Source organism: Hevea brasiliensis, chromosome 15 (assembly GCF_030052815.1).
Source record: "Hevea brasiliensis isolate MT/VB/25A 57/8 chromosome 15, ASM3005281v1, whole genome shotgun sequence".
Lineage (NCBI taxonomy): Eukaryota > Viridiplantae > Streptophyta > Magnoliopsida > Malpighiales > Euphorbiaceae > Hevea > Hevea brasiliensis.
The window spans coordinates 50981558-50998898 of NC_079507.1; the positions used below are offsets into that span (position 1 = coordinate 50981558).

Here is a 17341-nt window from a genome sequence, read left to right on the forward strand (position 1 = left end):
GGGCCTCATTAAGCTACTTCCTATTTCTACTTTAGCATAAGCTGCTGACATTTTTAATAAGCCCTTGTCCCCTGCACCCTTTTCTACCTTACAACTCAAGTCGAGAATGCTTAATATCCATTCTCCAGCTCACAAGGAAGGGGGGGTTTTATAGGAAGTAGAGAAGCTAAAGGCTTTAAGAACAAAGAAGAGTTGAGTTGAGTCACAAGCTGGTTTAACTAAGGGCCACTTATTCTAGAAGAATAGTCAGTTATAATTATTATATCACATGTATTATTTCTATTATAGTTAATTTCAAGTAGCTAAAGTAGTTTTGGTTTCAAGTAGCAAAAGTAGTTTCTTCTCTTGCCTTATATATAGGACTTCCTATTTCCCTTTCTTGATTAATGAATTCATTTTACAGTTTCTCTAATTTCTTGTTAGTAGTAAAGGATAAGATTATTAACTTTTTTAAGGGGAAAAAGAGGAAAAATCTTTACATATCAACCATTGGGATAGAGCTATCTATTTACGAGAGTGAGATGGTTTTGGATTGAGGATCGAATATATAGACATCCACAGTCAATAGTGGAAGGTTGATGTTCGTCACTGGAGTCAACATTTTATCTACTCAATCTATTCTAAATCTATCAGCTATCAACTATATCTAATAACTAAATCAAACAAAGCCATTAAACGGACATCTACACATCCTACATTGTTATGACTATAACTTAAAGAAAGGTTTAGGCTTTCACATTGTTCACATATAGTTTTTGCATGAAGGTAGAGAAATAGAGGCAGAACCAAAAGTTCTATCGATAAATTTTCAAAAATCAATAATATCTAATTTATAATGATTAAGTTTCTTAACATAGCAATTGAATCCAATTACAAGCACATAATTATAGTAAAAACTTCATAATGCCACTAAGAAGTAATTCAAAATAGTAAAAAATGTAACTATAGAAATTCATATCAATTGTTTGTAGTTTGTAACATACTTACCAATGATAGACCACCCGAACCCAATTCACACATTGTGTTCACATGTTTCAATAATGAGAAATTTCAATAATGAGAAACTAAGTAACAACTTGCATAGTTTTTAAAAGTTGAACTCATTACACTAGTATGATGTTTAAACAAATGCAAAAAAGCTGCACTAGGTGAACTCTATTGACTTTATGTCAGGCCATGTCTTAACACTTGCATTTGTGCTTTGACAACCACTACATGATTAACTTAAGCATGTGGAAAGCAAGAAAGACTTTAGTAATAGAAGTTGTTTTGGAATTCTCAACCTGTAAGAGATCCATATTCATGTAAAAGATAAAAAAACAATAAATAAATAAAAGTTATTTGAAATGCACATTAATATCTTTAGTAAAAAAAATTATGGAGAGTATGGATAATTCATATGGCTTGTTAACAATTGAAAGGATTTCCAAAATAATAATATGGCAACGACTAAATGTGAATTTAATAGACCAATGGTGAAATTAAATGTTGGACCCATAAGCTCCAATGAGCTTGATTTTAATGATAACAAAAACTTAATGAATTTAATTTAACCCTTTTGCATAATGTTTAATCACCTTTGTAGGTTGTGCCTTTAAAAGACTTTGATGGAAGGGACATATAATTGAAAAGGAGACATTTAAAGTAAATTGTCATCTTGTAACACAAGAGGAATCAAAGTGAAGGAGAAGATAGAATAGATTTTGGTCATATAGGTCAAATGTAAGGGATAAGAGACTTCTCACAAAAAAAAAAGTTCTATATTTCAAATTTAATTGTTCGGGAATTGTTTTTAACATATTTCTATGGTTTTAGACAATAGTGAAATTAGCTAACTATTTTCAACATCTAATTTTTTTAAAGATCAAAATTGTTAGCTGCCTAATTTTATCTTGTTTTGTTTTTAGCTAGTTAAATCTTACCCAGATAACTTTTTTAAGCTACTTTTGAAGACATCTATCTAAAACTAGCTCGCACATTTACTTTTTTATGAACTAACTGCTAGTTTTTCAAAATTTTCTAGCTGTTGGACATTTTTGAGCTGAAACATATACCTTTTAAACATGCATACATAAGGCTTCATTTACCTTTTCAACTAATAAAAGCATTTCAATTCTAAGAGATTTATTTTGATCATTTATGAGCTTTTATTTTTGAGTTTTAACATCTTTATTTTTTTTGTCATTAGAAAACCTTCTCTCTCATCTAAATAGCTCTTCAATATTGTATTCTTGAGTGAGTGAAAATGATTTAATCAAAACCAAAAACTATTTATACATTACAAGAAAATATCAGAATAGAAACCAAATTTAGAAACGGATTTATGTCGGTTTATAATTTGAAACGGCTTTTGAAATGAAAATTTAGTAGAACGGCTTAAATATATTATAAACCAATTAGTAACCAATTTGAAACCGAAATTAGAAACGGAAACTCGTCGGTTTCTAAATTATGCAAAACAATTTTTCGGCTAATTTAGTATCCATTTATAAACCGATTACAAAACGATTTCTGAAACCGTATCATTTTCCGTTTCTAATTTAAAGAATCAAAACTAGTTTAACTGTATTTAAGTCATATTCGAAACCGAATATATCTGTTCCTAATTTCTTTTAATTTAATTTTGAAACCAATTACATTCGGTTTCAAAATAAAAGTATTATCTATTTATATTTAGAAATCGATTCATATCGGTTTCAACATTTATATAATTTCCATTTTATTTACTAAAAATTAAAGTCTGTATAGAAACCGATTGCTATCGGTTTCAATTTCCCTTTGTTATATTAGGAAAAGAATCTTGAAGATGTGTTATATAGAATGTTTTAGTATCTTTCCAGCTTTATTTTGACCTGTAGCTAAACTATTTCTGAAGCTGTTCTCTGCCAATTTGAAGGACCCATCAGGCAAGAGGAGAATAATATGGCTTTTTTTAAGGATTTTTTTTGGGGGCTTTTTTTCCTCTATTTTTTGGGTCGAGGCCCATGTTGGGAGGGTTTAATTGTAAATGCCGTGGCAATTTTTATATAATTATAGAGAGATTGTGATTTTGTTTGTAGCATATGGAATTAGGATACTCAACAAGTAAAAACCTTTTAATTGTAAAAATTAGAGCAGTACTGCCAATGTGAAAATAAGTTATATATATATATATATATATATATATATATATATATATATATATATATATATATATATATATATATATATATATATATATATATATATATATATATATAAGTTAATTAGTTTTGATTTTAAAAATTTTTTATGTGATTTTAAATTCAATTCCCTAATTAGACTTAGGATCTAGTTCATTGGTTTATTAATCCGACTGATTGATTTAATCGTTCGTTAACTAAATCACACCAAATCACTTTCTTATCTAATTTAGTGATAAATTTAGACTAATTTAAAATTTGATTTATCAATTTATCGATTCAACCAATCAATTTGATCTTAATTTTAATTTTAAAATCATGAATTAATGTAATAGCAAACAAAGACATAGAAAATTGAAAATTCACTTAAGATAGGGGTCTTTGTAACTGTAAGAGATAATTATTTCATGAAAATACTTGTATTGCAAGGGAATAAGCAGGCAAAAGCATGTGCATAAGAATTATAATTACGTAGCTAGTTGGAGGATTTTATTATTATTATTATTAGTATTTATTTGACAACAAGTGGGCAGACCAGGGGAGGGGCTCAACCCTAACCCCCCAAAATAATTGACGCACACATAGCCTTTGCTAGCTTTAGAAAATGGTTACATGTCACGGCAACATTCACTCATTGGTGTTTAGCATTATAGGTTTAGAAAATGGCTCCTTCTTCCCAAATATTTAAATGGATTATATGTAAGAAAGTGCTTGAGTTCTAGGTTGAATATATATATATATATATATTTGTCTAGCTTCTTGCAGCTAATTATCAAAAAGAAAAGCTATGCATTTATGAGCTGAATGTATCAGCAATGATCTAATTTTTAATGATTATTATATTTTTTAATCTTATACTATTATGCCATATAGTCTAGTTATATAGGGTTCATATTTATTTATTGGGTGTTAAATTTTATGCATGAATTTACTAATAGAATTTTTTTTTTTTTTTTTGTGGAACTACAGTCTATTTCACTCTCTTTTGATCACTGTCTCTCATTATTTGTTCCTTGCTTTCAGTATCACACAGATAGCTAATAAATACTACAAAAAAAAAATGTTAGTTTATGAATGTTTACATTTGGATTTTAATTTGTAGATGCATGCATATAAAATTTTGAGGGGATATATATATAATTTTTTCATTGTTGGATACTATTCTAGATTTTGTATATATCCTAATAGTTTTTTTTTTATCAAATTTGTTACATAATAACCTTAGAAAACCGTCCAATGTCCTACTGATAATTGATATCAGTGGACAATGGATTGTCCTGTTGGACAAATTGGAATTGTATACTCTACATAGGAATGGGATGGATATAAATATGTATTATATATTTGTAGAAATTCCATAACATCTCTCATTGTTCTCTAGGTGCAAACTTCATGTTGTGCACTTAGAGAACTAATGGGAGATGCTGCTGGAATTTTTACAAATATATGACATGTCATTATCTGTCTGTTATTGGTGGAGATGATGCAATTCTGATTGGGTTAGGGCCTTATCTTTCAACGCATGATTGGGGATATGATAGAATTTTGATATATGACATGTCATTATTAATATTCACTTAATTATTACACAGCTATTAGCAAAATGGGATCAGATCGAAGGATGTATGCTAGGTTAAAAGACGGCCTACTGACCTCAGAATTCATAGAAGGTATTGAACAATTCATAACATTTGCTAAGCAACATCCAGAGTGGATGGATGGGGATAAACTGAAGTGTCCATGTAATCATCGAAACTGTCAAAATCGTAACTATGCTGATGAGAATACAATTAGGTTACATTTGATGAAGCATGGATTCATGCCATATTATTATAAATGGATTCTACATGGGGAACCACACATAAGTAATATTAATAGTCAAAACATAAATGTTATGATAGAAGAGCCTGTTCAAGAGGTTGATAGTAGCACAAGCAATACATATGAGCAAATGGTAATGGATGCAGCAGGTCGTGGTTTCTTTCAAGATGTAATGGAGGAACCTCTGAATCCATCAGCTCAAAAATTGTATGACATGTTACAAGCTGCTAGTCAAGAGGTGTGGCCAGGTTGTGAAACCCATTCACAACTCTCAGTTGTTATAAGGATGTTGAACATTAAGGCAGAACATCATTTGTTAGAAAGGTGTTTTGATGACATCTGCCAACTTATGAAAGAGGTGTTACCAGGTGATAATTTAATGACTGAAAACTTTTACAGTACAAAGAAATTGGTCCAAGCATTAGGCCTACCAGTTAAAAATATTCATTATTGTACTAATGGATGTATGTTATATTAAGCTGAAGATAGTGAGTTAACGAATTGCAAATTTTGTGACCATCCATGGTTCAAACGACATAGTCGAGGCTCTTTTAATTTTAAAACCAATGTCCCATATAAGAAAATGTACTACTTTCCCCTCACAGAGAGATTGCAAAGATTATATGCTTCGAATGCAACAGCAAAAGAAATGAGATGGCATGCTGACCATGAGCATGAAGATGGGTAATGCATCATTGTTCAGATGCAACTGCTTGGAAGCATTTTAATAAGACACATCCTTCATTTGCTGCTAAGGTTCAAAATGTAAGACGAGGACTGTGCACTGATGGGTTTCAACCATTCAGTTAGTCTGAACAATCATATTCATCTTGGCCAGTCATTGTCACTCCTTACAATTTGCCTCCTTGGTTATGTATGAAGGATGTGTATATGTTCCTAACGGTAATAGTTACTTGTCCGAGAAACCCGAAGGACAAATTGGATGTGTACTTACAGCCCCTTATTGCAGAGTTGAAACAGTTATGGGAAGTTAGAGTTGAGACATATGATGCATCTAAGAAGAATAATTTTAATATGCGGGTTGTGTTATTATGGATAATAAGTGATTTCCCTGCATATTCAATGTTGTCCGATTGGAGCACAGCCGACAAGACTGCTTGTCCATATTGTAGGGAAGATTCAGATGCATTCACATTGACAAAGGGTGGTAAACAATCATGGTTTGACAATCACTATAAATTCTTACTAACTGACCATCCTTTCAGACGGAACAAAACTGCTTTTAGAAAGAACAAGACAGTTACAAAAAGAGCTCCCCCCATTCTAACTGGTGAGGAGATTCTAGAACAAATACAACATCTAGGATTAATGTGTGTCACAGATATGGGTGCAGATGAGAATAACAGTCGCAAAGCAAAAAAAATTGGTTGGAAGAAATAGAGCATTTTTTGGGATTTGCCATATTGGAGTACTAACATGCTTTGCCACAACCTAGATGTCATGCATATAGAGAAAAATGTATTTGAAAATATTTTTAACACTGTAATGAGTGTTGAAGGGAAGATGAAGGACAATGCAAAATCAAAGGAAGATTTGAAAGAGTTCTGTCACCGACCTGAGTTGGAGAGGAATGTGGCAACAGGAAAGTATCCTAAAGCATGTTACACATTAGATAAACAATCAAAAGTAGTGTTGTGTGAATGGCTCAAAAATCTTAGATTCCCAGATGGTTATGTGTCAAACATGGGTAGGTATATAGACATGTGAAAACTGAAATTGTTTGCGATTAAAAGCCATGACTGTCATGTCTTTATGCAAAGATTACTCCTAATAGTATTCAGGGAATTGCTTCCACAAAATGTGTGGCAGGCATTGACAGAATTGAGCAATTTCTTTAGAGAGTTAACTTCAACAACACTCCGAGAAGAAGACATGTTACAGCTTAATGAAGAGATTCCTATAATATTGTGTAAACTAGAGCGTATATTCCCTCTAAGTTTCTTTGACTCTATGGAACATCTCCCAGTGCATTTGGCTTATGAAGCATGGATTGCTGGTCCAGTGCAATATCGGTGGATGTATCCATTTGAGAGGTAACTAGTTTAATATATTGTTGTATACTATTATTATATGGAGAATTAAAAACCTTGTTGTGACTAAATAGTAAGTGGTACAGGTACCTTAGGAAGTTAAAAAATAATGTGAAAAATAAAGCCAAAGTAGAAGGTTCCATATGTAATGCATACTTAGTTGAAGAAGCATCGTCGTTCTGTGCTCATTATTTTGAATCGCATGTCAACACAAGGCATCAAAAGGTTCCACGCAATGATGATACAGTTGAACATATGGATGAACATACAGGGAATCTATCAATTTTCACTCATTCAGGTAGGCCACTGGGAAAAGGAAAAGTTAGATATCTCACAGAAGAAGAATTTCAAGCAGCACAAATGTACATCTTGTTGAATTGTATAGAAGTAAAACCGTACATTGAGTAAGTTTTTCTAATATTGAATTATTATAATTGTTGCAATGCCATTATTGATTCGAAACATGTAATTGAGAGCTTTCATTCATGCAGCATTTTTGTTAATGAGTTACACACGTCCAATCCAAATATCAATGATAAAGAAGTTGATGAGAAACTGGAGCATGAATTTGATAAGTGGTTCAATAAATATGTTCATAGTCCCTCCAATAATATATCAAACCAGTTCTTAAAGGATCTATCAAAGGGTCCATTAAGAAGTGTTATGTCCTATAATGGTTATGTAGTTAATGGTTATAAATTTCACACTAAAAGTCATGGTTCGCATAGGGCAACGATGAATAGTGGGGTATGCATCAAGGGGACTAATTACAGTACTGATGAAAGTGACTACTATGGACAATTAATTGAAGTACTATGATTGGAGTACCCTAGATTACCAATCAAAAGAACTGTATTGTTTAAATGTGATTGGTTTGATCCAACACCAAATGTGGGAACAAAGATTCATGCAAAATATAAACTTGTGGATATTAATCATAAACGATCATTCAATAGGTATAAACCATTTGTTCTCGCTATCCAAGCTGAGCAAGTCAATTATTCCATATATCCAAGCTTAAAGTGTGACAAGGATGATTGATGGGCTGTCTTCAAAATCAAAGTGAGATCTATTATTGATCTTCCTGATCAAGTGAATGTGATAACCCCCCCTGCACAGGAAGAACCCTTTCAAGAAGATGAAATGGAAGTCCCTTTGATACAAATTGATGATGATGATGATCAACAACAATATTTAAATGATCTAAGCGGTGTACTAGTTGAAATTGATGAAGAGGACATTGAGGATGAAGAAGAGCTTGAATTGGACTTAGAAAGCAATGAGGAGGATAATGATGAATATGATAGTGATACTAATTAGATTTAGATATTTTTCTCAATGAATTTATATTGCTAAACTTCAAGTATAAATTGTAACTGTTAGAAACTTCATCTGTATTATGTATAATAAGTTAAATGAAGTTAACTAATTAATACCATTGTTTATGCAAGATGCGAGGCAATGGTCGCAAAGGAGGTTTATTGGGCCGTTCACAATCAAGGCAGTTACTTCTACAGGATGAGGCTAATCATCATCTAAACCAATCTACATAAAGTCAGCCTCAGATTCCTTCACCATCCACTAGAAGGTCGATGCCAGATCCGGAGGGGTCTACTGCTTTAACACAGCATCAAGCTACACCTCTACCTCCATCGCCACCTCTTACTACCCCATCTTTTGAGCCTACGGATGGATCGACCTCTGGTCATGGAGATAATTCAGTTGGGGCAGTACCGATATCATCAATGGATGGCTTATCACTCACTACTTTTGGAAGAAAGAAACGAATAAAGCTCATTAATGGGGCATAAGTATTGAAAATTAATTAACTTTATGTATGATTTGGTATTATTTGTTATTGGCAATTGAAGCACCATGTTTCTACATTTGCATAAAATCAACAGATTAATTGTCTTTCTTATGTACAGGTTACATCCATATGAGGAATGTGCTAAGAAGATGAAGAATATATTCAAGGAGAGGATGAACACAGAAGGACACTGTTGGAAGACTGTTACGCTTGAGACAAAGGAGTTTTACTGGGATGAATTTCAAGTAATAAAATAAATATTTAAATATAATTAGCTATCAGATAACAACTTTGCATAGGTTATGAAACCTTCAAAAAGAATGTTGCGAACAAATGTTGTTTAAGTGATGAGAATTTGTGAAGTTAATGTAAAAGAACACAATTGAAGCATATTAAAATTTAAAAGTTATATGTACAGCTAGTGTGTTGAGTATGTTGAAAATATATATTGTTGTGAGTTGCTGTAGTTAGGGTGGATGTTGTTTGTTGTTGAGAATATATGAAGTATTTTTAACAGATGTAAGTAATGCCTAATAACTAGGTTACATTGTCCAAAATTAAGGGGAAATGCTGTCATTTTTTTCTTTTAACATTATCATACTAATACAACTGTATTAATTTTTATTCATTTTACTATAGAAATACTTTGACTGGCAAGAGGTAACTCCACTCGTAAAGGAAGCATGGAGGCGTAAGGCTGCAGAGCGCTACAAAGCACTAATGTGCAATGTCAAGAAAGAAAAATCCAAGGTCATCGTGCCTAATAGTACAATGCAAAAATGGAAGGAAGCATGGAGTAGCCCAAAGTTCAAATCTAAGAGCCATCAGTTCACTGCTAACCGCTGTAGTGAGACAGGGGGAGTTGGGGCAGGCATTTCTAGACACACAGGGGGTTCAGTTTCACATGCCACTCACGCGGATAGAATGGTAGTAATTTCATATTTACTGGTTTTGTTAGTGTCTATCTACATATTAGTAGGAATTAATTCAACATTATTATAAACATCACTAAAATCATTATATCTTTTTAGGAAGCCCAGCTTGGTTGAAGACCTTTTCCCTATTAGCTTTTCCATAAGACCCATACTAGGAAGGGCACCTCCGATATGGTTGATGCAAGAGCGCAATCAATTAAGATAAGTAAACAAGTATTTTATTTGTCTTTCAATTAAAGGAAAAAAAATGAATAATTAAGTTTGTTTATTCAATTGCCGAAACAAATGTATTTAAAACATATGTATTGACTTATGCAGGATGCATTTTTGGCACTTAAGGAGTAGTCATCTAAACCACAAGAGGGGTGCAGTGACCCTTCTATTATGGATGAGGTGGCATTATATTATCAAGTTGTAGGGGGGGAGAAGAAGAACAGGGTTTATGGCATTGGATCCCAAGCATCAATTTTTTACCCTAGCTCATCCCATGGATCATCTTCTACTGCATCCCATCGCACTCAATCGGAGGCAATGGAGGAAGAGATTAAGCAATTGCATCAGACTGTCGCAACACTAAAAGATAGTCTGGCTGCAATGGAGGAGAGAGACCGACAACGTGAGTTGATGTTGGAGGAGAGATACCGACAACGCGAGCAGACACTAGAAGAGCGCATACAACAAATAATGCAAAACATGATGGCACAAAATGATGCAAGGTACGCAGTTTACAGCTCTAGCTCTAGATGCGACTCATCAGGATGATGGTAGAGAGGTTGATAGTGGTGATGAGTGATGATATTATTGATAACAAGTAGCTTGTTTTTTTTTTTTGTTATTATGATATTTTATTTTTATATATAGTAAATTATTTTCATAACTCATCACTGTTATATTTATATATAATATTAACTAATATTTGATATTTGATAGCTTGATATTGTAAATATTGTGATATTGATATTATATGCATCAATGCAGGAAATAATGTATTAAATAAAAAAAAAATTTCTACTAATTTGAAATGGAATAGAAACGAAAATTTCCGTTTCTAATAAAGAGTTTCGGTTTCAAAATAAAATAATTCTACAAACATATTTGAAACGGAATTTCTGTTTCTATTTAAAAACCGAATGAATTTCTGTTTTAAAAAGTGTTTTAGTTATGTTTACAATTTAGAAACCAATTTGAAATAGAAATCCGTTTTAGGTAAATTGAAACCGAAAGTATCAATTTCTAAATTGAAACAGATTTTGAAAATGAAATTATGTGGTTTGTAAATTTTGAAATGGAACATCAATTTCAAAATGGTTTTAGAAGTTGAAACGAACGTTATATTTCATTTCTAATTTATTTAGAAACATGCAGATTTTAAACCGAATATTTCGGTTTCAAATCGATTTTTAAATGAATTTAGAAACCGATTTTCACTGATTTGAAACTGAATATTCGGTTTCAAATCTCTTTTTTTCTTGTAGTGATAGTTCTCCAGCATCTTATATGCTTGAAGTTGAGTGTTCATATCAAGAAGAGATAACAAAGAGTTGTAAGCACCTAGTGAAGGCCTGTGTAGATTGTATAAAGGCTTTGATTCTTGCCCATTGAAAGGAGCATTTTGTGGAGAGTAACTCTCAAATAAGTTCTTTGAGGAGTAAATTAGGCTAGTGAGAGCTGAACCACTATAAAATGATCGTGTTTGATCTTTCTTTCTCTTTACTCTTTAATTTCAACACTTTTATCATTTATGTTCCTTTATATGCATTGATATATTATCTTGTGTTGTTGAAATTAAAGTTTATTAAGTTGCCTTTTTATCCTTGAGCTTGAATGTGAAAGAAAAATTGGTTTAGTTGAGTTGTGATTTTTTGAATATTTTCTCTTGAGCACACTACACATACTTAAGTTCAAATATTCACACACTTTAGTGTGTATAGTTTCAATTTTTCATAGTGTGTTAAGCAAGGGTAAAAAAATTAGTGAAGTTTCCAATTCACCCCTTTTAGCCACTTTTTATGAGACAACGTTAGACATAAGAGTTGTTTGTTGCATGTTCCACCAATTAATTCATGGGTACAATTTCTTAGGCGGTTAGGGCCATCTACTCCAATAAAAACAAAATTTAGGGAGAAAATATAAAAATTTGTATATTTTTATATAAGAATATTTAAATTTTTTTGAAATGAAAAATAAAAATGAATTTATTAAATTTAACAAGAAAAATAAAATTTTTATTTTTTTTAAAAAAGAAAATTTTAAAAATTTTAGAAAAATATTTAAAAATTAAAAAAGTAAAATACTGTATCCATATGACTCTTTAAACATATATAACTAGTTGATAACCAGCGTAATGCAGTGGCATAATTTTTCTTTATTAAATTAAATTATTTTAATTTTTTAATAAAATGATAATTTTTTATTAATTAAGTTATAATATTATATTCAACAACTATAATTATATTAAAATTAAATAATTAATTAAAAAATAAATTTATCAGATTTTAAAATATAACTAACTTGTAGAAGAGTTTAAATAATTAAGTATGTGCATCATATTAAATAACTAATAGATTTTACTAATATGAAAATAATTATTTTGATTATTTTATGTAATAATTGTAAAATTATATAAATAATTAAAATGAATTAATTACTATAAATCAAATATTTTTATATTTAAAAATGCAACAAAAAATTAAAATATATAAATAAAAAGAGGGCAATTAAATATAAAAGCTTATGCTTTTTACAGGTAGATTAATCCATATTTATTTAATTAATATTTTTCTCTTGGTATAATTTAAATTAATGTCTATATGATGTTTATGCAATTGAAATTTTGTGCTTTAATAAATAGATTTATTGTTTAAACAAACTGATTTTATATAACTCATGAAAGTTTATAATTTTGTATACACTGAAATTATTCCACATTTTTCGTTTGATTGGATTCCATTGGAAATACGAATGTATTGGATAAATTAACATTCATGCAAACGAAAGTAAAAGCACATAGCAAAGGCGTTGGGAGGTGGAATTATATATATATATATATATATATATATATATATATATATATATATATATATATATATATATATATATATATATCTTTTATTTTTAAAAACAATTATTTAAAATTTGAAATATTAAATTTAAATTTAATAATTAGGAAAATTTATTATTTAATCTATATATTTTAATAAAACTAACTATTAAGTCTGTATTTTAAAAAAAATATATTATTTAATTCATATATTTTACTTCTGTTAAATTATTTAGTCCATCTGTGAAATTTTTCATTGGTCAATACAGCCAAACTACTATTTAATCTTTTTATTTTAAGAAAATTAATTAGTTGATTTTTGTACTTTGAAAAATACTATTATATAGTCCATTTATTTTTAGTATACAACTAATAAATTGGTCCTTATATTTTAAAAAATACAATATTTTGGAAAAACATATTCTCATGTAACAATAAAAATTTTACTATGTAGAGAAGAAATCTGCATTTACATTTTTTTTAATTGTGTAGGTATTTTTCATCTAATTCCTTTGATATTATCTTGTGTTTTCTCTGTTGAGAAATAATTTTTCTTGAATATTTAAAAATATAAAGAAACTGATTAATCTTTTTGTGTAGATAATTTGTACTTTTTTTATAAATAGATGAAAGTAAAAAGAAAAGGAGGTGAGAAAGGGTATGGGTGTGGAGAAAAAGAAACATAGAAATAGAGAAATAAGGAAGGTATGAGAGAGAAAAGGAAGAAAGTATTATGATAGTTTAGATATTAAAAATAATTATCATACTAAATAGTTAATAGAATCAAATTATAAAGACTAACTAATGTGTTTTTACAAAATATGAAAATCAATTAATTAGTTTTATTAAGATAGAGGAACTAAATTGCGGTTTGACTAATATTGGCTAACGATAAAATTGACGGAGGAACTAAATAGTTTAATAAAAATAAAATATAAAAAATAAATAATATATTTTTTAAAAAACAGAAATTATATAATAATTTTGTTAATATATAATTTGACAAATAAATTAAATTGTTCAATGAAAATAAAATATATAAATTAAATAGTATATATTTTTAAAATATAAAAATTATATAATTAATTTAATTAAAATATAAAATTTAAATAATAATTTATCCTAATAATTAATACATTAGAATACAATAGCTTTATCTCCACTAAAAAAAAAAAAAAAAAAAACATACGATTTTATCAGGTAAGTCCAATTAAGTTTTGATGAGCTAAGTGCCTTAGACTTGTGGTGTAGTTTTATCTAATTTTATATATTTACTTTGTGCTGACTTATCATAAGAAGTCATATCTTCATCTAATTATGACCATATGGATTCATATGAGCTGTGCTCAGGCAAATGGATTGTAGGAGTCTCATCTATAATTCTTATGTATGAGTTCATCGATTATCACATTTCCCTTTTTTTTTTTTTCCAATTTAAGAACAAAACAATAAAAGTAACGAATAATTTAAGCTGCTAGAATCTTTTTAGCAGCAATGGCAGTTAGAAAATTAAAGAACTTTAAATGTATCATAATAGCCACCACCCAACTTTCCCTTTCAATTTTTCCCTGAGCTCTTAGATTTAGCTCCTTCAATGGAGGATCCAAATCTTGGTTCTCATTCCAGATTCTTTTCCCCAGTTAATCTTCTTCTTCTTCTTCTTCTTCTTCTTCTTCTTCTTCTTTTTAAGTTTTGAGCTTTTTATTTGATTCCCTCAAATCTCTCAAGACAATGAAAACAATCACCAGTTAAACATCGGCTCAGGATCACTTTTAACTTCATACAAAAGGCGACCTCTTTTTTGGCGAAGAAAACAAAAGAAACACTCACTTTTGCTCTTGGATTTTTTTTTTTTTGCTGTCGAAAATTACAACACAATCTCGCAGGGTTCTTGATTGCCTCTCTTGAGATCCTGGCCACTTTCGTCCATTCCAAGACTAATTTCCAGAATGGTACATACACTTATTTTCCTACTTCTACATCTCTAGATTTTGCCTATACGTATGGCTATTTTATTGGTTGCTGAATGATATGTTTACATTTCTGTGTTCCATTCCCTTTGATTGCTAAGATTCATCACAAATCCGGAGAAATTCAGTGCATGTTTAATAAAAAATTGGAACAAGTCCCTGAAAATCAATAGATTCAATAACATTTCTTTGTGCATTTCACAGCGTGCTTTCAGCATTTCTAATTTGCCATGTCATGCGCAAGGCACATCAATTTCATTGTTTCTTTTCTTCACTTAAATCTAGAACTCACGCTTGATCTCACAGCCTTCCTGCATCAATCCAATGCATACAGAGTTATTCCTCCTCCTGTAGGAATCATTTTTCGTTCTTTTTCAGTTTGTATTTGTGGAAGTATTTGTTTCAAGTGGAGTTGAGAAACATCTTGTATTTGGTATTGTGATGCAACTCATCAATCCTTCGATTTTGTCACAAGTCCAATAACACATAAAATCTAGGGGACTACTTATTAAACATTTAAACTTACCCATAAACAACTCATGATTTAGGAAAAATTTCACAATATTATCTTGTGAAAGATTTTCTTTTCTTCCCTTTGATCTTTCGGATCTTTTTGTATAGTTTGCATTGGATTTATTGATTGGATCTCAATTTCATTACTTTCTTTCAACTTTTTTCAGGAAAATGTTCCATATGACCAACAATTCACCAATAGTTGCAAAGATGGAAGGGCATCAGCATGAGACTAAGAAACCGTAGATTCTGCCCCCTAGCTCCAAATTACTGATGGATTACTTGCAAAGAAAAGCAAAGGAGCAAGTAAATGAGTGCAAAAGAACCATAGTAAATATTCATCTCCTTGCACAAGGCAATAGGAAAAAAAAAAAAAAAAAAAGAAATACTAGAGAACCTAAGGACACCAGAAAGCTACAAATTTTTACATGAGTAAGGTCCATTCTCTCTGATTTAATGGTGAAACCATTCTTGCATTTCCCTGAGCAAATCAGAGAAGAAAAATACTTTTTAATAGGCAAGGCCACAAGATCTAATTGCATTTAATGCTAAATCTTTAACATGACAAAAAAAGAAAACTAAAATGATGCAGATTTTGTGTTGACGGTGAATCGTACTATTAGATCCATGTAAACCTAATAGTACGATTAATATCCCTTAAAGATTTAGACAATAAATTCACCGATCTCTTATAAAGGGCATGATAAGAATTATACTGTAAACACCAAGACAGAGGCAGGGACACCATGAGAATGGCACTGTCAAATGAGGCTGTTGTTCATGCACTGTAGAAAAAACAGTGCTCAATTGGTGTAGATTGGTTTTCTTTGAAACATAATGAAACTTCATTGATCAAACAACTAGGCACAAGGCAGAGAAGGCTAGCTAGTGTAATTGGGAAGACAAGAAGGAACCTCTCCTGAAGTGCTTCGTGTTATTCCTTGAGTTCTGGAATAGTTCTTGTTTTTAATTCTGGGACAACTGTTAGTTTATGTGTCACTGGTTTGGCGTAGGCTTGTGGCAATTTCTCCGTTTGTTTCTGAAATCTTCTGGATGCTATCATAATGTTTTGTCCCTATTGCTTGATTGCTGATGATTGTGAAGCTCTTCTTGTTGCTGAATTGCTTCGAGGAGACTCTGTTACAGCTGCGTCTACTTGGCTTATCTCGTGATTCCTGTTCTGTTTTGGTCTTGGCTTGGAATTGCTGCTACTTTGTTCTGCTTACTTGTTCTTCTAGCCTCAGAGCTCTCTTCTTGTTATTTTGCTATATTTTTATTGGGAGTACCAGATCACTAAGCTGACCTGGCACACCAAGTCTATCTTATAATTTTCCGAAAATTCTTATTTAAATTGATCTACCATGAACTTAAATTGCAAATATGTGAACCCGATCTGGACTAGAAAAAAATCCATAATTTTCTTGAAATCATGTTGTGGCTAACAAATGGGCAACATTATTCAGTATTCACTGAGATGCAATGTAACAACTCTTTCAATAAGTTCTTGCAATCAAGCACAATCAATTCAAAATAAGAAGAGTCCATAGCTAGTTGAATTTCTTCAAATTTTTTTTTTACTAATTCAAAGTGGCTGAATCTACAAGTTTTCTTTCCATCGACTAGTCCAAAGTTAAAGCCAAGCCATTGAGGTTTCTTTTAAGTACATACAAATTTTAATTATTATGAATATATATATATTAGCATTATTCTTTGAACATTGCTAAAATGAGAAACAAAAACTTCGCATATTATATCATGATAGTAATTTACTTTCAACTCAATTTATTATATTATTTAATTTTATGACAGCACTTCATATACATATACCTTTTGAAAATAATTTATTTACTTTCAAAGCCATATGTCATTAGATTTCAGTGGTTATTTATTAAATTAATGATTTTTCTTGCCTAAATATGATATATCATAAACTCAAAATATATATATATACGGTGGAATTCATCTATTAAGTACATGAGTTTAATATTTTTATATTTTGAATTATGATGAATCAAATTTAGATAAAATTGCATGTAAATA

At 30.4% G+C, this 17341-nt stretch overlaps 1 protein-coding gene across 1 annotated transcript; it reads left to right on the forward strand.

Annotated features, from left to right (window-relative positions):
• The first annotated feature begins 4764 nt into the window (after nt 1–4764).
• LOC131174052 (uncharacterized) lies at nt 4765–6383 on the forward strand. The gene is made up of 2 exons (XM_058137090.1): nt 4765–5350; nt 5821–6383. The coding sequence occupies exons 1-2, from the start codon at nt 4765–4767 to the stop codon at nt 6381–6383; spliced, it is 1149 nt and encodes a 382-aa protein (XP_057993073.1).
• The last annotated feature ends 10958 nt before the right edge of the window (nt 6384–17341 follow it).